General features: G+C 34.4%; 1 protein-coding gene across 1 annotated transcript in view; it reads right to left on the bottom strand.

The window, feature by feature from the left end:
- The window catches only part of WDR41 (WD repeat domain 41), a 44,315-nt gene that overhangs the window by 10,867 nt on the left and 8,562 nt on the right, over positions 1 to 24,886 (bottom strand). Inside the window, exons 3-8 of the mRNA XM_004766835.3 lie at positions 19,259 to 19,307; positions 17,851 to 17,982; positions 15,214 to 15,276; positions 10,429 to 10,540; positions 4,792 to 4,854; positions 792 to 902 (exon numbers count right to left, since the gene is read on the bottom strand). Of these exons, the coding sequence (XP_004766892.1) occupies positions 792 to 902; positions 4,792 to 4,854; positions 10,429 to 10,540; positions 15,214 to 15,276; positions 17,851 to 17,982; positions 19,259 to 19,307 (530 nt within the window). The remainder of the gene's footprint in view (positions 1 to 791; positions 903 to 4,791; positions 4,855 to 10,428; positions 10,541 to 15,213; positions 15,277 to 17,850; positions 17,983 to 19,258; positions 19,308 to 24,886) is intronic.

The following is a 24,886-nucleotide window of genomic DNA, read 5'->3' as shown; positions in this document are numbered from 1 at the left end:
TCTTTCACAGTTTCCTTCAGACTGTCATCAAACGAAAGCCACCCAGGACTCCTCTCCTATGAACGTGGAGTGCAGATCCCCCAGCAGAGGTCTGATGATACAGAGGGGTCACTATATCTGAAAGTCAGCCAGCTGAATGCCAGGACTGGGTCTGCGATCCTCCCCTGCCATTGGATAAGAGAGTCACCTCACAGGAGATGATGATTAATATCACTATGACTCCAAATATGATGTCTGGAAAGTCAAATCACACAACTACCAGGAAGGGCAAATATGACCCAACTTCTGCAGACCTTTCCTTTATCTTGGTGGTATTCTCTGGCAGTCTTCAATCATGATTCCACCCCGCTTGAACCTGCTCCTTCTGCTCTAAGTGTGTATCTTGCTATATGATACTGTACTGTGTGGTCTATAGAAGAAAAACTAACCAGAACCATTTGCCAAAAATGCTGAAATGCTCCTAAGTGTTAGTATTTATAGCCCACGACACTCATCCCACAGCTACCACATAGCACCTGAGATAATCATGCTCCCTCCATCATCTTTTTTCTCTGCCTCATTCTATTTTTCTTATTCTTACCTCTTAGATGTACCAATCTATGAAACTTGGATCAGTTCCACTGGCTTAAACCTCAGAATTATTAGACTGCTGATCCTTATTAGTGTAAAGCATTATTTAAATGATGGTAATTACATAATCATAAAATAAAACAAGACTAAAGTTCAGAACAGGTTCTGTTAACAAGTGCAAAATTTTACAGAAAATAAACAGGTACACACTATAAGCTTACCATTGACATTAACCATTGAGAGAATATTATCCTGGTGATCAAGGAGGTGCTTAATTTCAAGAATATCCCATTCTACTGATTCTTCTGTGGGTGCTACCAGCCGGAAAATTACTAAATGAAAATAAAGATATAATTTTATTAAAATGGTCAAAGAAGATGATAGAATACTATTTCTGCTCAAAAAGTTAACATCTCATTAAGTGATAAAGATCTAAAATATTGAAAAACCCATGGCACCTGGGTGGCTCAGTCACTGAGCATCTGCCTTCGGCTCAGGTCATGATCCCAGGGTCCTGGGACTAAGCCCCACATCAGGCTCCCTGCTCATCGGGAAGCCTGCTTCTCCCTCTCCCACTCCCTCTGCTTATGTTCCCTCTTTCTCTGTCAAATAAATAAAATCTTTTAAAAAATAATAATAAAATAAAATATTGAAAAACCCATCTCCAAAAAAAGCCTTACTCATACTAGAGTGTATCTTTCAAATGACTGAGATGTTCGAGATGATTTACTAAAATCCCAAGTGAGTGTGTCTTTACAATTGTTCCTTTATTAAAACTCTTCTAAGCCCAGAAGTTTCCATTCTATCTAGAGCTTCAGTGCAAGTCTGGCTATCCTGCCTCCATCTCTCCTGGCCAGTAACTGGTCCATCTACAACCTAGAATCATCTTCATCATCAGCTTTCTCTACTCATGTTCTCAGGTCAGTAAGCACTGCTACAAAAGAAGCTACAAATTCATGTTTAACTTCAATTCAGCAAAGACTTCAGCAGCTATTAATTTTTTAACATTTTCTTGATACTCAGGCATACACTACTGAATTATAAATTCTCTGAAAATGTGCCTCCTATTTTTGTGTGTCACAGATGTTCAATGTATTCCTTTAATATACTTTTGACAATAATAGATGTTCAGTGTGTTGCTTTACTCATTATCTGACTTTAACAAATAGTTTTATTTAAACTTGTATAGATCCTAACTTTAATATAGAAAACCCAAAAATCAAATCAACAGGAGTGATTCTATCAACATTTACTAAACATCTATTATGTTCCAGCAACTTAGACATTAAGTGTGAAAAAGGCCCAGTCACTGCACTAAAATACGGTCTAGAGTGGGAGTGAGACTTATAAACAAGCTTATGATCAATGTATTCAGTGCTGTAAAATAAGTCACTGCCCCAAGTGCTACGGATGCTCACTGGTTAGGAAGACTGATATCTGAGAAGTGGGTAGGTCTCAGAAGTCATGTCCTTTCCAAGTGGTGGCTAATTACTAATGTCTGTCTTCTTTCTCACATTCCTCTCTGGAAAACAGATCATACCACATTTCTTTCTATGTCTCTGGACAATATGTGACCAACTGACAAATCTCTAGCCAAGAGATTTTATCCTGACAGCCATTCACATTCAAACTGTCTTTCAGTAAATACACGCTCACTTGGGATTTAGGTCTTTCAGTAAATACAAAGGGAACGCTTCTTGATACCTACCAAAGTTGTGTAAAAATTCTACTTATAGTTGGAATACTACCAAATCACCTTGAGATTGGGACTGTGGAATAATGAACAATGTACTATTTGATCAAACTAACAGAAATAATAACCTGAAATACTGACAAGAAAAGGAAACATACCCAAGTATGTTCCTACAAACTACCAACTCCTAAATATAATGTCAAACACTTCAGACAAGTATTCAAAGGGTCATCTCTGTAATAAGTTCAAGGAAATAAAACAAATATAAATTAGATCCAAAGACAAAAGGGAAGCAATAGTCAATTCTAAAAAATGGTTAAGAAAAAAAATAGCCTGGTCTTCTAAACCAAGATGAAGTCTCTGAGCTGACAGCCTTGCTTAGCTAGCAAAGCCTCAAAATCACTGACACACACAGGGAACTCAGAAAATTTATTTCCTACTGAAGGGGCTCCTGGGTGGCTCATTCAGTTAAGCATCTAACTCTTGGTTTCAGCTCAGGTTATGGTCTCAAGGTTTTGAGACAGAGCCCTGGTTGATTCTCTCCCGCTCCCTTCCTCTCTGCCCCTCCCCCTCACTCCTGCATACACATAATAGTAAACAAATAAAATCTTAAATAAAAAAAATAAAGAAATTATATTTCCTGTTGAAAGGAGCATGTCCTCACACGGAAAAAAGAAATTGATATGGAACATTTAAACCCAAGAACATGGGCACAAATTGGGTCTTAGAAATAAAAAAGATAATCTATTTATGAGAATGAAATTTATTTTTATAGTATTTTTTACTTATTTATCTATTTATTTTTAAGTAGGCTCCATACCCATCTTGGAGCCCAATGCAGGGCTTGAACTCATGGCCCTTTATTTTTATGTAAGGAAAAATAGCATTATCTTTTATGCTAAAACTAACAAAATGCAGAACCTTATTTTTAAGATTTCATATTTTTTACAACTTATTTTCTGAATAAAACCTATTCTTTGCTGAGATCATGTTGTTCAGACTTTTTTGTTAAAAAACAATTTTACAAAATGAGGGTGGTAAATGATAGTTTTCTTGTTCTTGCTTCTAATGTTTTTACTAAGCAAAATACTTTTGTACTAGTTAGAAATTTAAGAGTGTAGAAATGACCGCTGTAGGCAACAGGAGCCACTGAAGGCTTTAATCAAGGGATCAGCCTGCCTTTAGAGAGATTCTCTCCGGCACCTCCTGGAAAATATATCTGAGCGGCCCTAAACTAGAGGAGGACAAGGCACTGGAGAAGTACTACAGCAGAGGAGAGGAAAGAAGGCAGGTTAGGAGACTAGCAAAACAGAACAGGCAAGAGGGGAAAGGAGAGCCTGAACAGAGCAGCAGTAGTGAAACCGAAAGAAGAGGATCAAAATAGAGCAGCAGGTCCTCAGAGTATGCCCGCCAGCCAACAAACTCAGCAGCACCAAAACACGTGTCAGAAATGCAGAAGCTCAGGCCCCACTCCAGACCTGCTCTTAGCAGGCACTCCGGGTCATTTTAATGCACAGTAAAATCTGAGAACCACTGAGTTAGGCAGTAAAATCAGCAAAACTCAAAGTGATTGGCTGGCTACAGGAGGAGAAAGGCAGAGAAAAGCTATGCAGGTTTCCCGCGCCATCAAAAATGTAGGAAAACTGCATTTCTGCAAGGAAAAGAAAAAACTAAACAGAGTTATAGTATCTTTTGAAACTTATTGTATGGAAAGAAAGGATAAGCATAGGGTCTGGAAAATTGCTTCTCTGACATGATGACGCAAGGACAGGTCAGTTGAAAAAAGAGCAGGTTGGCTGCAACATCAAATGCCCTCTGGGATACATTAGAAAAATTCTTGTAGAAAATAAGCAGCCTTTAAGCAGCCTGCTTACTCTATCACTTCTCGGCACCCCAATTCCATTCAAAAGGCAGTGGGCACAAAAGGCTTTTCTTACTGTGGGCTCCTGGCACTAAAAGAGCCAACAGTCAACAGTTAAGTGGCCTTCAAACAGCAGATTTATAATCAATTAATACATTTACAGAATTCCTCTTGTCAATCTCCCTCCCTCTGCTCTGAAGGTCCCCTACTACTCTGAAGGAAATGGTATAATTCCTCCTAAGAAAATGGGTCCCACTGGCTTCCTGAGGCAAAAATGTGATAGTGGCTGCTTCAGTAAATTCCCACAAAGAACATCCTCCAACCATCCAACTCAAGCATGGGATAGCTGTTTTATGTAGTTAAAATGTTTGCTAAATATATGGCTGTGGATCAACTACAGAGAGGACTATGGAATGTAAGTAGCCTTCTATGGCATCAGACATAGGGTTACCCTGCCCCTACTTGACAAGGTTAGATCAAGGACAGAACAAAAACTGACCTAACGTCTTGAAAATGTCTCCTTCTCCACATCACTTCAACAATGAAACCAGGCCAACACTGGGGCAGGGGGAGATGTCCCCTAAATTAAATACTTGTCTTTCCAAAATAGGTATACAAGTTTAGTTTTAATTTTTTAAAAAAATTACATAAAAAGAGTCCTACTCACTCAGTTCTTTGCCAACTGCTGCCACAACACAGTTCTTAGGTATTTCAATCAAAGCACTGATCCCTTAAAAAATATATAAAACAAAGGTCCAATTATTTTCTTCAAGAATGACATAAAAAATGAAAACATTCTAAGATTCATGTCAGTCACTTCCCAGAAAGGGGATGGAAACAACAGAGCTTACACAGTCTGCTACACCACACGTCCGTGCTTACCTACACATGGAAAATGATCCTTCAAAACGTATGTCAGACCTACAGAAGACACTGATAGTATTACTAAGGGCAGAATATGCTCTTTGAATATTTTTACCATTGTGGTCAACATTTTTACCAGGGATCCCTTAAGATAATCACCGGTATCACTCACAAGATGGGTAGCTCAAATAAGATGTAAAGCTGGCATTTTCCGCAATGTAAATTTAAAAAGCCTGAGCAGGTTCCCTGGCAGTAAATTAATTAAGTCACAATAATCAACAGCTAAGAATATGGCCTTTAAATAGCATGTTCCTAATCAATTAGTACATTCACAAAATTCCTTGTATTACTGTAAAAGTAAGAGTTTTGAGTATTTTTTTTATATTTGAATCATGAAAAGATCTTAGGGTAATCTTAACTTTCATAAAGACATTAAAATTATTACTTTGTCAGCAAGAATTAAAGAATTATATTAGATTCAGAACCACTTTGAGTCAGTAAAAAAACCTTTTAATTAAAGTTAATTTTCCATTATGAAATATATGTAATTTATACCTATATACACATATACACACACACAAATATATATGTGATTTATAATATACACAAATTTGAAAATATTCTACTCATTTGCTTTAACTTACCACCCATCAAAAAACTAGCACTTTTGAGATATGGGGAGTATTTCTAACCTAAATCTTTTCTTCATGTAGGGTTGTTTTGATAGTACACTTTGTATTTTTCCATGTTCAAGGAGGATGAGGGGATAGTGGAGGAAGAGACAGGGGGAGCAGTGGTACAAACCAAAGAAGTGGAGAAGACAGGAGAGCAGAGGAAGAGGTGTAAGAGGAGAATTCTAGATGCAGAAAACAGCTTGTTTAAACAATGTCACAGGAGCAAAACGTACAGCACAAGGAATATAGTCAGTGGTATTATATTAACACTGTACAGTGGCTGTACAAATGGTAGAAGCTACACTTGTGGTGAGCACAGTGTAACATATAATTGTTGAATCACTATGCTATTCACCTGAAACTAATGTAACATTATGTCAATTATACTAAAATAAAATTTTTTATCAAACAATGAAAACACTGGAAACTCAGCAATCTAGAAATAGCAACTTAATACACAAATCACAGAACACACTGCTTTTGAAAGACAAAAGATATCCTGTGCTCTAGGTTCTTTCCATTGCATTGTACTAGGACTACCTTTGCTTATTTCCAAATACAAAGTAACTGCCCACAGAAGCCCTACTAGCCTAAAATCAAGCAAGGCTTATGAAAGGAGCTTCCTGAGCTAAAGATCTAAGAGCATTGCTAATTCAATGGCATCCTGTAATGTGGAAAACCCAAATCACAAAAAGCTCACTGCTGGTACCCTATGGTCTTCTCAAACATTTCTAAAAGATTTTCTCAAAGGATTCCACTATCTCTTGAGACTGATAAATAGGGCAATACTGTGATTACTTAGCAGTTCTCAAAGATAACTTGCAAAAGACAGGGAGACTACAATAATAGATGGTTCCTTACACTAACATACAAAACATTCTTGTTAGCCCTGACTTCAGTATTTCACAACATAGTTAATAATAATTTTCATGGAGTAAAATTCACAGGTAGCCACAGGCTAGTGTAAGAAACACAAAGGAAAATATACATGTAAATAAAGAGATATAACTCATGAGAATAGGAAATAAAAAAATACAATCTAGATACCACCAACATTAGGAGGCATCAAACATTCAATGGAAAGGTAAAATTGTAAATCCTAGAATGGTATTTGATTTAGTTTTGCTAAGACATCTTATTAGTTTTGTGCTATTTTATAGTATCTGTGAAAATGAGTTAGTTCCAAATGTGAACTGTAAATACAATTCACAGGGCTCCTGCTACCTTTAAAACTTCAATATGCTTAATAATGTTCTTTCTACAGTGTCCATGGGAAACGTAGTTAACAGTGTTATCACATGACTTCAAAGTTATTACTCAAATTTATTCATTTGTACTTAAGTATTTTTACTCTGGAGAGTTTTTAGTTTTATTTTTTAAGATCCTTGGTATCAGAAGTCAAAAATGATTTTCTTGAGTTTGGTTAAAACCAAATATCACCCAAATTCTGAGAAAACAGAATTTCATTAGTAAGTTTGCAGAATGTATGAACTTTATAGCAAAACCAATTGTAAAATGAAATTATCCTTTGGAATCTATTCAAAGTCCATTAACCTCACAAATAAAGAAGGAAATGCTATTAAAAAGTCAAAAGGGTTTAATTCCACCTGTCAATGTGCTCATCAAACTCAGTTTAGGAACAGAGCCCAAGAGCATATATGAAAAGGTTTTCCTTGATCACTTTTGAGAAATGCTGTTAGAATGGGTGAACCCGTAAGGGGGGCATGTATTGCATGAAGCACTGGGTGTGGTGCATAAACAATGAATTCTGTAGTAACAAGATTAAAGCAGTGATCACAAACCTCCCCAAAAACAAAGAGCCCAGGACCTGATGGATTCCCTGGGGAATTCTACCAAACTTTCAATTCTCCTGAAGCTGTTTCAAAAAATTGAAGCAGAAGGAGAACTTCCAGACTCTTTCTATGAAGCCAGCTACCCTGATCCCTAAACCAGGCAAAGACCCTACCAAAAAGGAGAATTTCAGACCAATATCACTGATGAATATGGATGCTAAGATTCTCAACAAGATCCTAGCAAACAGGATCCAACAGCACATTAAAAAGATTATCCACCATGACCAGGTGGGATTCATCCCTGGGCTACAAGGATGGTTCAACACTCGCAAATCAATCAATGTGATAGAACAAATCAGTAAGAGAAGAGAAAAGAAGCACATGGTCCTCTCAATTGATGCAGAAAAAGCATTTGAGAAAATCCAGCATCTGTTCCTGAATAAAACACTTCAAAGTATAGGGATAGAGGAAACATTCCTGAACTTCATAAAATCCATCTATGAAAGACCCACAGCAAATATCATTCTCAATGGGAAAAAGCTTGCAGCCTTCCCGTTGAGATCAGGAACACGACAAGGATGCCCACTCTCACCACTCTTGTTCAACATAGTATTAGAAGTCCTAGCAACAGCAATCAGACAACAAAGAGAAATAAAAGGTATCCAAATCGGCAATGAAGAAGTCAAACTCTCTCTCTTCACAGATGACATGATTCTTTATATGGAAAACCCAAAAGACTCCACACCCAAACTACTAGAACTCATACAGCAATTCTGCAACGTGGCAGGATACAAAATCAATGCACAGAAATCAGTGGCTTTCTTATTCACTAACAATGAAAATACAGAAAGGGAAATTAGAGAATCGATTCCATTTACTATAGCACCAAGAACCATAAGATACTTGGGAATAAACCTAACCAAAGAGATAAAGGATCTGTACTTGAGGAACTACAGAACACTCATGAAAGAAATTGAAGAAAACACAAAAAGATGGAAGACCATTCCATGCTCTTGGATCAGAAGAATAAGCATTGTTAAAATGTCTATACTGCCTAGAGCAATCTATACTTTTAATGCCATTCTGATCAAAATTCCACCGGTATTTTTCAAAGAGTTGGAGCAAATAATCCTAAAATTTGTATGGAATCAGAAGAGACCCCGAATAGCTAAGGAAATGTTGAAAACCAAAAATAAAACTGGAGGCATCACGTTACCTGATTTCAAGTTTTACTACAAAGCTGTGATCACCAAGACAGCATGATACTGGCATAAAAACAGACACATAGACCAGTGGAACAGAGTAGAGAGCCCAGATATGGACCCTCAACTCTATGGTCAAACAAAACAGGAAAAACTATACATGGAAAAAAGACAGTCTCTTCAATAAATGGTGCTGGGAAAACTGGACAACTCTATGTAGAAGAATGAAACTCAACCATTCTCTTACACCGTACACAAAGATAAACTCAAAATGGATAAAAGACCTTAACGTGAGACAGGAATCCATCAGAATCCTAGAGGAGAACATAGGCAATAACCTCTTCGATATCAGCCACAGCCACTTCTTTCAAGATATGTCTCCAAAGGCAAAGGAAACAAAAGTGAAGATGAATTTTTGGGACTTCATCAAGATCAAAAGTTTCTGCACAGCAAAGGAAACAGTGAACAAAACAAAGAGGCAGCCCACGGAATGAGAGAAGATATTTGCAAATGACAGTACAGACAAAAGGTTGATATCCAGGATCTATAAAGAACTCCTCAAACTCAACACACACAAAACAATCATATGAAAAAATGGGCAGAAGATATGAACAGACACTTCTTCAATCAAGACATACAAATGGCTATCAGATACATGAAAAAATGTTCATCATCACTAGCCATCATGGAGATTCAAATTAAAACCACATTGAGATACCACCTTATACCAGTTAGAATGGCCAAAATTAGCAAGACAGGAAACAACATGTGTTGGAGAGGATGTGGAGAAAGGGGAACCTCTTACACTGTTGGTGGGAATGCAAGTTGGTGCAGCCACTTTGGAAAACAGTGTGGAGATTCCTTAAGAAATTAAAAAGAGAGCTTCCCTATGACCCTGCAATTGCCCTACTGGGTATTTACCCCAAAGATACAGATGTAGTGAAAAGAAGGGCCATCTGTACCCCAATGTTTACAGCAGCAATGGCCACGGTCGTCAAACTGTGGAAAGAACCAAGATGCCCTTCAACGGACGAATGGATAAGGAAGATGTGGTCCATATACACTATGGAGTATTATGCCTCCATCAGAAAGGATGAATACCCAACTTTTGTAGCAACATGGACGGGACTCGAAGAGATTATGCTGAGTGAAGTAAGTCAAGCAGAGAGAGTCAATTGTCATATGGTTTCACTTATTTGTGAAGCATAACAAATAACATGGAGGACAAGGGGAGATGGAGAGGAGAAGGGAGTTGAGGGAAATTGGAAGGGGAGGTGAACCATGAGAGACTATGGACTCTGAAAAACAATCTGAGGGTTTTGAAGGGGCGGGGGGTGGGAGGTTGGGGGAACCAGGTGGTGGGTACTAAAGAGGGCACGGATTGCATGGAGGACTGGGTGTGGTGCAAAAACAATGAATACTGTTAGGCTGAAAAGAAATAAAAAATAAAAAAAACAAAACCAATGAATTCTGGAACACTGAAAAGAAATTTTAAAAAGAAATAAAAATTAAAAAAAAAAAAAAAGAATGGAAGGGAAGGGAAGGCCAAAAGAGGGTAGGCGCCGTCTTCTCCCTCCAATTTGGGACAGAATTGGATTTTGCACAACCATGGACCTGAATTGGAGAAACACAGTTACAGGAAATATTCAGAATTGAAAAGAAAAATCCCTTATATTAACCTTTGTATTCACAGAAAGTCTCTTTGAAGATTCATTATATCTTTTAAAGCCTATCAATCATGGTTCATAATTACTCTGATTTGTTTTCTTACCTGTATCAGAAAGATGACTGGTCTTACACAGGAGATCTAATTTTTGGTTCCACACACATAGGTCATTCCCACCAGAGAGCCAAATATCTAGCCTCTGAAGAACAATTAAACACTGCAAAATTCATGTGAAATGTAAATCAGTTTAGAATTTCAAGCATTCACTGGTTGTTTTCAAATATATCCACAAGTTCTTTGCTACCATTCTCTTAAGGGGTGAAGCTTAAGTCACCCTTGAATGCAGGCTTTCCTAAGTGACTAGCTTCCAACAAATAGAAGGTGGCAGAAGGGATGATGTGTGACTTACCAGACTACATCATAAAAGACATGGTGGTTTCCTCCTAGCTCTTTCTTGGATCACTCACTCTAGGGTGAACACACAGAAGCAGCCATATGGAGAAAGATAAATGTGCAAAACACTGAGACCTCTGGACAACAGCCAGCATTACCTCACCAAGCACATGAACCTCCAACTCCACTCAAGCCTTCAGGTGACAGCAACTTCATAATACACATGGAGCCAACACTACTTAGCTCAGCTTCAATTTATTCCTGACCACTAATACTGTGAGGTAATGTTTATTGTTTCAAGCAACAAAGTTTTGAGGTAATTTGATACTCAGTAATAGATAATTAATATACAAGGCTTAAATAAACTTCCTTAAAAAATAAAAATGGAATATGACCTTAGTTTTTGTGTAATTCTCAGATTAGTATCTCCTAATTCTTAACTTGGGAAAATGAGTTTTTCAAGTCTACAGAAGTCCTTTAACTTGAATAGTACTTTAAAGTCCACACCTTTAGTTGTACTCTGCCCACACCTGACTCTGAGTGAGTGCTAGGATAAGAGTGACAGAAAAATGAAAAAGAAAAGGTTCTGGTAGTCTTGTCTAAGCAGAGGGTAGGGTTGCTTTTAAAGCTGCTGGAATAAAAAGGGTTGAAAATAATGTCGTTTATATTTCAAAAGTTCCTACCCTAATTTTGTAATGTTTAATAATTCAGTATTTAATATTTAAGAATCAATATTTAATAATATACTTTGTTCCCTTTTTTGCCAAATAATATTCCACTGTATGGATACAGCATACTTACCTATCCTTAGTTGGTGGACATTTATACTAGTTTTGTGTTATATATAGTGCTGCCATGAATATTCACATACAAGTTTTTGTGTGGACATAATTTTCATCTCTTGACAATGAAATAGGAATACCTAGGACTGAGATTGTTAAGCCAAATGACAACTCTGCTTAACATTCTGATGAACAAACAACTTTCAAGGTGGCTTTACCATTTTACAATTCCAGCAGCAACGTATGAAGGTTCCCGACCTTATCAACACTTACTATTACCTGTCTCAGGTATTAGCCATCTAGTGTATATGAAATAGTATTGCAAAAAAATAATGGTTTTGACTTGCATTTCTCTAATACTTAATGATGTTGAGCTTCTTTTCACATGCTTACTGGCCATCTGTATATATTGTTTGGAGAAATCTTTCACATTACCTATTTTTAATTCGGTTGTCTTTTTATTGTTGAGTTTTAAGAGTTCTTTATATATTCAGGATACAAGTTCCTTATTAGATATATGATTTGCAAATATTTTCTCCCATTCTATGGGTTGTCTTTTCACATTCTTGATAGGATTCTTCGAAGTATAAATGCATTTGTACTTTTGGTGAAATGCAATTTTGATGAAATGCAATTTATTTTCATTTTGATGAAATGCAATTTATCACTTTTTTTGTTACTGTTTTTTTGGTGTCATCCAAGATCACAAATATTTTCTCCCATATTTCTTCTAAGAGTTTTTACAGTTTCAGGTTTTTTTATGATCTCTGATCCATTTTGAATTTTTATATGGCATGAGTCAGGGATCCCATTTTTTTTTTTTTTTTTTGCATGTGGACATCCAGTTGACCTGGCATTATTTGTTGAAGAGACTATTCTTGCTCTTTTTGAAAAGTCTTGACATCCTTGTCAAAACTCTAGTGATCAAATATGTGAGGTTTTATTTCTGGACTCTCAATTATATTCCATTGATCTGTATGACATCCTTAACCAGTACCACACTGTTCTAATTACTATAGCTTTGTAATAAATTTTGACATTGGGAACTTTGAATCTTTTAACTTTGCTTTTTACTTGCAAAATTGTTTTAACTATTCTGGGGTCCCGTGCACTTCTGTATGAATTTTAGGGATCAGTTTGTCAATTTCTTGGGGGAAGGGAAGCCTGCTGGGATTTTGATGGAGACAGTGTCTAATGTATAGATCATTCTGGGTACTGCTATAATCTTAACAATAATAAATTCAATTTATGAATATGGAATGACTTTCCAGTTCCTTAGATTTTCTTTAGTTTCTTCCAAAAAGTATTTTGTAATTATTCATGTGCAACTCTCTTGTTTCTTCTTTAAATTTGTTTGTATATATTTCATTCTTTTGGATGCTACTGTAAATTCATTTCATTTCCTTAGTTTTTCTAAATTTTTTTTCTTAATTTCATTTTTGGATGTTCGTTACTAGTGTATAGACATACAATTAATTTTGTATATTTTTACTGTATACTGCTAAATTCATTTATTGGTTCTAACAGTTTTGGTTATCAATTTAAGATCTAGTATATAGATCATGTCACTTGTGAATACAGTTTTATTTCTTCCTTTTCAATATGGATGCCTTTTATTTCTTTTTTATTGCCCACAACACTCAAGAGTGCCATCCTTGTCTTCTTCCTGATCTCAGGGGAAAAAGTTCCGGTTAGTCTTTCACCATTAATATGGTGTCAGCTCTGGGGTTTTCACAAATGTCCTTTATTATGCTGGCAAAGTTCTCTCTATTCTTAGTTTGTTGACTATTTTTTTTACCATGAGAGGATGCTGAAGTCTATAAAATGCTTTCTCTGCATCTACTCAGATGATTGTGGTTTTTTGTCACTTAATCTTTCTATGGTATATTACAGTTATTGATTTTTCAAATCAAACTAAGATAATTGGTCATGGTGTATAATCCTCTTTATATGTTGTTGATTTGCTAGTATTTTGTTAAGGATAATATACTTCTTTTGCCACTTAACATCTTATTAGGATTTTCCAAACTCCTTATGAATTCTCTGAAATACCATTTTTAGCATATTTATCTACTTTAATTTAAGTATCTTCCTGTAAGACATTTAGGATACTGCCAATCAACCATTTAAAAAAATATATCTTCAATAGACATTTTTTGTTCATAAATCTCTAAGGTTTTTTTTTTTTTTTCTGTAATTTCCTTTAAAGAGTTCTCTATAAGTAGAATCTCTGGGTCAATTCATGTAATCATTTAAAAATTTTCATTAATAACGTCAAACTGCCTTCTAGGAATATCATCAACTTATACTCTCAACAGCAAAAAAAAAAAAAAAAAAGCCAACTTCATCCTTTCCTTGCTAATATGAACACTTATAAAAATTTTAATAACTCAAAAAATAATAGTATTTCTTATATTTATTAGGAATCTGATTTTGATAAATTATCTCTTCAAGGACAACTGATTCCCTGAAATAAGGTGAGTGAAATGCTATTTTTCCACAGTGTCTTATGTGAAACACGATCGCAGCAGGAGTAAAAACAACCATCAAGCTAACATTACAGTAAAACCTCTTCAAAAAGTACTTTCACCACACTGGAATAAGATACCTCTTAATGATCAGTTCCTATAAACAGTTCACCAAAGGAATTTGTCCAAAATACACCAAAGTTTTTTCTTCTGAATATTCTCTATTCCTTCAGTTCATGTATTTTCATTTGAAACCTTATGACCTCTATCAAACGGCAGGGATATTTCTTAAGGAATTTTTAAAAAGCACCTTTTCAGATCAAATAAAGCCTTGAAATTCTCATCAAATCAATACTTTATTAACTTGCTCAAATACAGTCCACAGTTAAATTGGATACAAGTATTTCTGGACACTTTCTTCTCCTCAGAAACTCTACTAAATTAATAATAAAAAAAGAGCAATAGTAGCATGAGATGGCTACCACAGATGATGCCTTTTAAGAAAAAAAAATCAAATACCTTGATTACTGGCACAAAGCAATTCTTTTAACATAAAAAAAAATTGTTAGCTCCAATGTAAAGACAAATTATCCTTAAAACAAATAAGGAAACATCACATTTTACAAGATCAGTTCCTCAAACTTGCTGACAATATTGAAAAAGAGTGGCATTTTCTAAGAACATCCGAGGTAACTTCTGTAGGAATCAAAGTAACAAGGTCCTCTCCAACATGGGGCAGAATTCATATCATGTGATAAGCCCCAATTAATATTTGTTTGTAAAATGAAAGGAATTAATAGTAGCAGGCTATGAGCCACATAACATTTCTCTGGAACTAAGGAATTCATTTGTCTCATCCTCATGACCGTATAAAAAGCAGAGACTGAGGGACAAATAAATCCATGTTTTTAGTTCAAAAATACAAAAAACAAAACAAAACAAAAAAGACTAGCTATTGGAATAGTCATTCTGCAAGTAACATATCTTCCTAAAATTACCTACAAGAAACATACTAGGTACTATCCTTATGTTGTTATATATTCACTCCTGTATCTAATTTTAAGTTCAAACATTCTAATATTTAATATAGAAGCTCTCAAAAATCCAGTCTTTGAACAATCAAATGACTGTAGGTATGTGTGAAAGAAATAATTCCTAAAACCAACAAAAGTAATTTCATATAACTTATTAAACATTTTTTCTAAAACAAAAACATTATTACCAGTAGATAATGCACAAGATTTTACCTTTACAGTAGACTGGAAGCTGGATACTTTCCGAACCTGTCTGCCGGTATCACAATCCCATAAGTAAACTTATGTTAAGAAATAATTTCTAAACGAAAGGTTAAAATCTCAGTTAGGAGATAACTTTTCTAATAGTTAAATTATGAATATTACACATTCAGGTAGAAAAATCTTAAAGTAAAGCATAAAATATTTATCATTTATGCCATTAATAAAATTAAATCATATAGTAAGTTATCAACTCAGCATAGCAAGCTTACAACCTAAAATAAGTTTGAGGCAAATTTTACTATCAAACTATGTGAAAATGTCAACAAAATGAGTGGTCTGAATACTGAGTATTTGCAGGCATTAAATATTTTTACAAGTGTTTAAATTTTAAGACTTACTCTCTAAAACTGTCTACCATAATCTAATAAACATTGAATGAAGTATTTATACCCAAAACTGTCAACTTCATTAATTCTCACTTGAAAGCTCCTCAATATGCATGGCATGACTTACTACTATTCTACTAATTCAAAGAACCCTGTGACAGTGTATTACTTGTAAACATATTTAAAACCATTAAAGGACTTCCATTAAGTATCCAAGGTTAGTTTGACTTAAGGAGCATAACAATTTTCCAACTTTTCACCCCATTTCCTAAGGTAACATACACATTTTGCAGCATCTTTGGGCACACATTTATAACATGCAGACAAATATATATACATATATACAGGTATACACACACACACACACGTAAATGAATAGAGTTAAGACTCACTTGACAAAAATGAAAAATTTATCTTCAACATTTAATTAATAAAGTTTATTAATAGTGGAGGCTCAAGCAGCCTGAAATTATTTTTAACAAGAAAATCAGTGAAGAAAATGTCTCTATACCATCATTTTAAAGTGACGTTCATATTGACACTGTCTCAACTACTCATCTCCATACTATAACAGCCACTTAATAATTGCCTCTAAGATTATAGTAGCTTAGGAAGGGTCTAATAAAAACAAAGTATTTTAAATTCTGTTTTTGTAGATTATACTGATACTGAAAACAAACAAAAAGTTTAGGCCCTAAAATAATATTCACAGACCTGTACCCCTGGGGATAAAAATATATGTTTATAAAAAATAAAAAATTTAAAAGAAAAAAGAAAAAAAAAAAATAATATTTGTCTCAGTGGAACAGTAGTAATAAAGTTACTCTGACTCAAACCTATGTAATATTGCTTATGCAACACTGTCATCACAAAATACACTTTACTTCCTGTAAATCTTACCTTGAAATTTTTTCACCTATTAGCAATCTGTCTAGAAATCACTTGAGCTAATGAGCTCATTTAAAGTGCGTTATGGGGCACCTGGATGGCTCAGTCAGTTAATCATCTACCTTCAGTCAGGTCATGGGATTGAGCCCCTGGTCAGGCTCCTTGCTCATCAGGGGAGTCTGCCTCTCCCTCTCTTTCCACCCCTCACTCCTTCTCATGGTAAGGTTTGCAGGCACTCACTCACTCACTCACACTAATAAGTAAATAAAATCTTTCAAAAAAATGAAGTGCATAATAAGCTCTGTCTTGGTTCTGAAGAAGCCCAGGAAACACCTACTCCTCTGGGCATACTCCAAAACTCACTTCCCTCATGCTTCAAACTATTTAAACAGAATTCTCAGGTAAGCACAGACTATTTAAAGTTAATCTCTGATACCTTTTTTAATTAAAAAAAAAAGTAAAATTGAAGTTTCCATTAAGTATTTGGCCAAGGCCTTCACAAATCTAATTCCTCATATAAATATTAAAGGCTAAATTTGTTTAAGGAAAATATTTTATGAAGGCAGTATTATATAGTGGTTCAGAGTTCTGACCCTGCAGTCAGACTGCTTGCCATCTGTCCTTGAATAGCTGTATGACCTAAGACAAACTCTCTGTGCCTCTCTTTTCTTTTCTGGAAGTGAGAATAAGAATACTTATTATAAAAATTAAACACGTTATATATGTATATGGAATATATGTAAAAACATATGTAATATATGTTAAATAGAACAATGCCTAGCACACATAAGTGCTCTCTACAAAACTTTACCATTTTGTTACACCTTAAATTTTTACCTACAAGTTGGCCAGGATGGGAGGGGGGAGTTTACTCTTTTAAAATCATTTTTAAATACTAAATATTAAACACTGAGCAGATGGTAATTCACTTTTCTGCCAAGCTCAGATGTTCAAAAGGTTCTTATGGGTTGGGGCCATTACACTTCTTTTGCTGTACAATACTGTACAAACACAAATGTGAATTATTCTCCAATCTAACTCATCTTTGTTTCTCTAAATTGGAAAGCAAACTGAGATAAGTAAGTACTTTTAAGTCCAAATTCTCCATTTTCTATAACTTAATATAATAGTAACTCTGGAAAAAACAGCTTTAGTCATGGGGTTTTCATCAATAATAAGCCTTTACCTATTTCCAGTCTAACACTTTTCAGATGGCTAACACTTTTAAGATGTGTATTATGAAGACTAGAGCAAAATCATTTTTGCTAAAATGAATGTACAGACAAGCCCTCAAAAGCTAAAAACTAATAATGTATATACTGGTCCCTTGGGTGACTATAGCTATTTCATTTTCTTCCAGATTTAAGGATATAATAACTGTTCTATCAGCAGAAGCTGTCAAGATCAGTTGATTTTTTTCTTCACAAGCTTCCAAGGAAGGAAATGTAATAAGAGCTGTTATCTTTTGAGTGTGTCCATTAAGTTCCAGAAGTTTTTCTCCTGTCTGAAATACCAATAAAAATTTTAATATGCTAATATCATTTTTATAACTTAAATAATCTTAAATGACAACATTAAGAAGAATCACCATATACAAAATACATAATTCTATTTTTAATTACCTAGACGTTACAACTTAACTTTAAGCAATCAAATAGAATCTAAGCAGATACTAAAGACTGGTCATCAATAATTATTTTCTAATAGAAAATACTAATTTTTAGCATATTTTTACATGGAAATTTATTTTATTTTTTATTATGTTTTGTTAGTCACCATACAGTACAAATCATTAGTTTTTGATGTAGTGTTCCTCGATACACTGTCTGCATATAATACCCAGTTACATGAAATTTTAAAGGGATATTCTTAAAACCATACCATGTAGTTTTAAGAATTGTGTAAATTAAGCATAAAAATATCAGTTACTAATCTGGGGGAAAAATAAGGAGCCTCATTACTCAAGTATTTGAGTAAACCTCCAAACTAAAATGTTGAAGGAAATAAAAGTTAGCATAACAACAACACTATACATATACTGTACACATCCCAGAGTAGTTCAACCACTCATAAAGTCAGTCTCCACTCCATCTCTAACACCAGCATCTATTCCTATCTGTCCAGTGTCTTCAGCTATCAGTCTCTCACTGATTTTTCCAAGTAGTAAACACATAAAGATCCAATGTAAATAAAACACAAATTGCAAACCCTTCCAAGGTTGCAGGATTTCATGAACATGGTGAACACAATGTTAAATAACTGCTTTAATCACTGGCAAAGCCACTGAAAAATGAGGATTTGACAGAGTCAGACCAGATAACAATTCAAATAACAGGGAGAAGACAAATGCTTCAAAAGAGAATAATTTGAATATCTAAAGATCAGCCTTAAAAATTTGGTGAAGTCTTAAATATTTTTGAAAAAAATTAGCCTTTTATTACATTCCTACTAAAGTCAAACATGAGAAAAATATTGTATTTATGCTATCACACAATTTTGAAATAAAAATTCCATCTTCCACAAAAATCAATACTTGATTCATTTTCAAAGTCAGTGCATAGTTGCTAAAAACTTAAATTTTGTTCAGTAAGATTAAAACTTTCCCTATTATGAAATATTGACCCCCATTTAAAATGGGCTCAGGCCAAGTAGACTTTTTCAAGTATTAATTAGTTTCAGTATACTTATATACAGGTATATACCCAGATAGTGTTTATGAATGCAGACTCATCTACTCAGTCCTGTCTTTATTACACAATTCACATAGAATTAATACACACCTGGGCATTCCACACAACTATAATTCCGTCATCACCAGCAGATGCAAATCTGGGTAGAGAAAAAAGGTAAAAGAATAAATTAAAAAAAAAATTTCTAGTGATATTTATAGGCTAAAATTTCTAAGAATTATCAGAATTTATTAATGGTTTTTTAACTAATATTAACCCCGATTAAGTTAAGCCAATTCAACAAATTATAGACTACCTTCTAAGTTTTATGCCAGGTATTGAGATCCAAAGATAAATAAAACCATTCACAGCATTACAATGAATCAACTGCTAAAACTCTAAGAAAGAGGGAGACCTATAAATAATCTTTAAAGTCATTCCTGGCTTTAAAAATATAATTAAACCCCGACAGGTGATATGAAACCAAACTGAGGAAGAGCTTCACTGATAGGAAGTGGTATTCCAAGAGTGGAACAAAAGAATCATATTTCCAGGGGCACCTGAGTGGCTCAGTGGGTTAAGCCTCTGCCTTCGGCTCGGGTCATGATCCCAGGTCCTGGGATCGAGCCCCACATCGGGCTCTCTGCTCTGCAGGGAGCCTGCTTCCTCCTCTCTCTCTGCCTGCCTCTCTGCCTACTTGTGATCTCTGTCAGATAAATAAAGAAAAAATCTTTAAAAAAGAAAAAAAGAATCACATCTCCAGATAAGTTCATTATTTCTCTTATTTTCTCTGTAAGGATTTTTTAACTACTATTTAAAGCCAAAATCTCTCCTTTGCTCCACTTGGCTCTGTTTTTTCATGTAAATACTATGTTCTTAGTTTGGAAGCTTTGAGGTTTTTTTGTGGGTTTTTGTTTTGTTTTTTAGTGGAAATACTTGAAATGCAAAATGGCAAAGAAAAGTTTATTTCCTGCCATGAAAAAAGAGCTGTGATGAACTCGGTTATAGCTTCTCTCTGCTCTTTACTTCCCATTCACTCTACATAAAGGAATAATCATACACATTTTATAGAGTAGAAGATATCCATGATACAAAGAATGCCAAGAAAAATAATTTGCTGTACACGATTACTCATCATAGTGAATGCATTATAGGAAAATCAAGAAACTATTGTTCTCAAGCAATGTCCCAACACAGCAGTATACAGCAATAACAACATGTCAAGTAATTTATTAATAATGTAGTACATAAGTTTGTTAATGACTCTTTAATGAATCAAAATTGATCCAAAGTTGTTCCCATATCACTTTCATTCACTGAAATTCTAACATTTGTTTTTTGAAAAGGATAGAGAGAAATGGTATTATAGAAAGCCAGCTATGAACTATGCCTAACTGGCCCCTTATAGTTAACAACCATAAATAATGATAATCCACTGGCAGCTATAACATTTAAAAAATGTGTTCTTCCTTGCAAGACTTCCTTGCAAAACCTTGTTAGTGGGTTTCATAAGATCTGGGTATGTCTTGAATGTCTTCATTACAGGAAACATACAAGTCTATCACTGGGGAATTGATACACTAAGACAACAAAAGTTACTTTGTTACTGAGAGTATCAGGAAATTCTAATCAATTTTACCACTATATGAGATCCATAAAATCTTACTACTTCAGTAATGTAACAATTTCCTTAAAACTCCAAACTGAGCTTCAAGTTCTAATTTCTCATGCTCAGTTTCAGAGTCCCATAAGTAACTTGTCTTCACTGGCTCTGAAAATTCCCATACTCATTTCAGTACTCATTTCTAAATCCTTCAATTATAGCTCCTACTATAGGAGCTAAGAGATTATTCAGGAGACGGGAAACTGGTCAAACACAACCTCACCAAAGTCTGTTAACAATTTTTTTAATATAGAACTACCTATCTTTTTAATGGAAGGACCTTTAGAACTTCCTAGTTAACTAGTAAGAAATCACATGCAGATTTTTTTTTTTTTAAATCCATGCCTAACATTCTTATTTCAAAATGAAGTATATAAAAAATCTGGAAATTAAAGAAAAAAAATCATTTTTAAATTAAAAATACAACTTCTTATTTAATGACACACATTTTTCTGACTCAAAATATTAAACAATGCCTAAGTATCAAAAATAGTTGCTGGATGTCAATGTTTAATAGCTTAAGTTTCTAGGCCTATTGATTTCTTTTTATTTGTATAGTGATGGTGGCGAGGCAGGACTCAAGATCTTAAGTTTTCTTTGGTATAAAACATCAATTTCTATTGATTCTCGAAACTCTTATAATTGCTTTTCTCCCTTATAGAAGACTGCAGGTTGAAAATACATACTCTTTTCTAACCCTGATTTTTAACTTCTCATTATTGTTTTATCATGTCTGAATCTCATGAGTTCACAATGAGAGATGACTGAACGGTTGAGAGTTAAGAAATGAGATATAGAGCATTTCGCCTCAAACTTTAATTCAATCAGTAGTGAACAAAAGTTAAATCTAAACAATGCTCAATAGTAATGCATGAAATCACAACCAATTTTTTATTGCTCACAGGTCAATTACCCAGTTGGTGGATATTCAGGCCTTTCAATTTTCTTATATATAGTCTATTGCTGCCTTTTTCTTTCTTTCTTTCTTTCTTTCTTTTTTTTTTTTTTTGCCATTTCAGTATTTATTATTACCTCCTCTAAAGAGAAAACATGAAGCTTAGAAATGCAAATCAATATAACTTTGCTACATATTAGTATCTCCCATAAAATAAATAAAGGGCTTGGAGATCATTTGCAAATTACAATTATCCATGCTATTAGGATGGATAATTGAAAACTAGCTACACTTTATCAGTTTATCTTAAACTATAATCAGTTCATCCTAATCAGTCAAGCACACACTTCAGCCACCTGCATATCAGAAATGAAAATTCAACCCAAGAATTCCTAATAGTAAGATACACTGTAATTGCTAAAAAGAAGTAATAAAGTATAAAAAAGGAGTAATTAAAATGCCAGTAAGGTTTAAACTATTCAGTGGAAGGAAGAACTGTGGCTGTACTGCATTAAAATTACATATAATTTTTAAAAACATTCTAAATTCATTGAATCCAAAGATTCAAATCTATAGTTACGGTTTTAAGAGAAATGCTTCCTTACTAATTAGTATATAATGTATTTAGTAAGATTCATGCTGGGTGACAGGGAAATGTCAAGATCAATTATACGTGGTTCTTGCTTCAAAATCTTAAAATTCAGTGATTGTTTAAAAATGTACTATATTTCATCAACTTTAAGATTGTTATCAAGTGTAAGACATTCTGTACTGCCAATTATAACTGAAAGACACCAACAATTATAGGATGTCTCCAAATTTCAGAGATTTTAAAATAGGAAAAAAAAAAAAAGGCTTCTTAGCATCAATGAAATATAGTAACTGTTGTATTTATTGATGTATGATATGACACTTTCTGGTCAAACAAATCTCTGATTATCTCTAGCAGGTTTAAAGCACTAAAGAAATGCTTTTTCAATGAATAAATTAATGAATAAACAAACATTGAAGTGTTGCAAGGGCTCCGTAAAATAGAAAATCATTAAGTGTATTAAAGTAACCTCATTTTTCTTTTTATCATTGTTAACATATCAATATACTGTCAAAACAAAAATTAAAATTAAAAAATTTAAAACCTGGAATAAATTCATTTTTTTCATGTTCCTGTCCCATATGTATATGTATATGCATATACCTTTCAACTTGAAACCACATCTTCAAGAATACTCATTGACTAAATGACCCAGAAAAAACTGTGTGTATGAAAAGAAGTTTAACAAGGTGAAGCATGATTTAATGAAGAATGATAGCAGAGCTTCTAGAATGTTTCATCCTCTCCTACTGATTATGAGAACAAAACTTATCATGAGAGTTGATTCACTCACTCATTCAGAAATATTAAACACTAACTATATATTAAGCATTAAATGTAATTATATGTATATTTGATAATACATATTTGATACTGAAAGTAAAGCTCAAAAGAATAGTTCTTGCCAGGGCGCCTGGGTAGCTCAGTAGGTTAAAGCCTCTGCCTTTGGCTCAGGTCATGATCCCAGGGTCCTGGGATTGAGTCCCACATCAGGCTCTCTGCTCGCCAGGGAGCCTGCTTCCCCATCTCTCTCTCTGCCTACTTTTGATCTCCGTCAAATAAATAAATAAAAATCTTAAAAAAACAATAGTTCTTGCCTTTAAAGAACTCAGTCTACATTACTAAGTAATGCTATAGGGTCCAGATCACAAATCCATTGAGAATTCTCATTTGTACTCATTTCAATTTATAGAAGTCATTCCTTTTAAACACCTTCCCTTTGAACATCCCAGAGAAAAGTACTCTCATTCTTGCCAACTGTGAACTGAAAAGTACGGCAAAGCTTCGCAAAGATCTGTATAACACAAAATATTTTCACAAGTAATTCCTATGTCTATTACTTAAGGGCTTATTTAACAGTTCTTATTCATTTAAATTTATTTCAATTAGGTCAAAGATGCTACAGATTCACATACAACCTTAGAGGACAAAATGAAAGGTATAGTCCATAAAACTTCCTGTACTCATTATCTACCAAAAAGCCCTGGAAAAATAAAAATAGAACAGTATTACGGCAAAACACAAAATCCCTGTGGTTAACTAACACCCCACCCAATCCACAAGTACTTTCTAATGCATGATGCAACTAAAATAGTGTATATTTCTTACAATAAAATAGAAATGAAAAATGGTACAATATCAAAAACCCAACCAAACCAAAAAAAATAAAAAACTTTCATTTCAAATAGATATTTACTTATCTATTAGAACTACTTGAAGAAAATCAGAGAAGTATGTAGAAACTTGTAAGAGAAACAGAAGGGAACTCAAAAGCGTTTCCATGAGCCACACACATTGATGTCACTGATCCTTTCAAGAGATTTACTAGAATATCCACCAAACTTTTTCTTAAGAAAAATGCATACATTAACATAACTCTAATACCTGAATGTCTAAGGTCCTTTTTTAGCTCACACACAATGAAGGTGGGATGATTCCACAGTTTTCATGGTCAATAGAAAAGGTAAACCCTTAGTAAATTCTCCCCTCCCCCAAATCACAAACAGAAAGCTAAACTACAACATCAAAGTTTACAAATACTAGAAAACCAAAACTCCCTAGGACTTCTATCAGGGGAAACCTCCATTCACCTGAGCTCAGGTTTCTGTGAAAGAATTTCTACTACTAGAGAAACATCCCTGGCCTCTCTCTGACCCACTGGTCAAATAAATGAGTGTACGAGAATAAATTAATAAGAATGCTCAGTTCAGACCATGCAGGGTTTTCTCTGAAGGTTTATCTGTTTCTATAGGGGAAACATTCTGCTCCACTCTTATTTTTCAAGTAAGCCTAAATCTGAGTGGGAAGCTTGCAGATGTCCAGGTGTGTACCAGTGATCTGAGTGAATAAGTCTACCTAACTCAAGATGAAGTATTAGAAATCACTAGGGTTATATATCAAAGCCAACACCCTTTAACACAGGTTCATCTGTGTGTTCAGGTCCATCTGTGTGATTCCTGCACCTAATATCTAAGAAAAAGTTTTATTCTGAAACAAAAATACCTTTTAAATGGGCATTATTAGGGGCTGCCTGGGTGGCTCAGTGGGTTGAGCCTCTGCCTTCGGCTCAGGTCATGATCTCAGGGTCCT

This window comes from Mustela putorius, unplaced genomic scaffold (genome assembly GCF_011764305.1).
Source record: "Mustela putorius furo isolate JIRA1106 unplaced genomic scaffold, ASM1176430v1.1 tig00537350_pilon_pilon_pilon, whole genome shotgun sequence".
Lineage (NCBI taxonomy): Eukaryota > Metazoa > Chordata > Mammalia > Carnivora > Mustelidae > Mustela > Mustela putorius.
The sequence above is the reverse complement of the archived record's forward strand: the minus strand, read 5'-3'. Positions and strand labels throughout refer to the sequence as shown.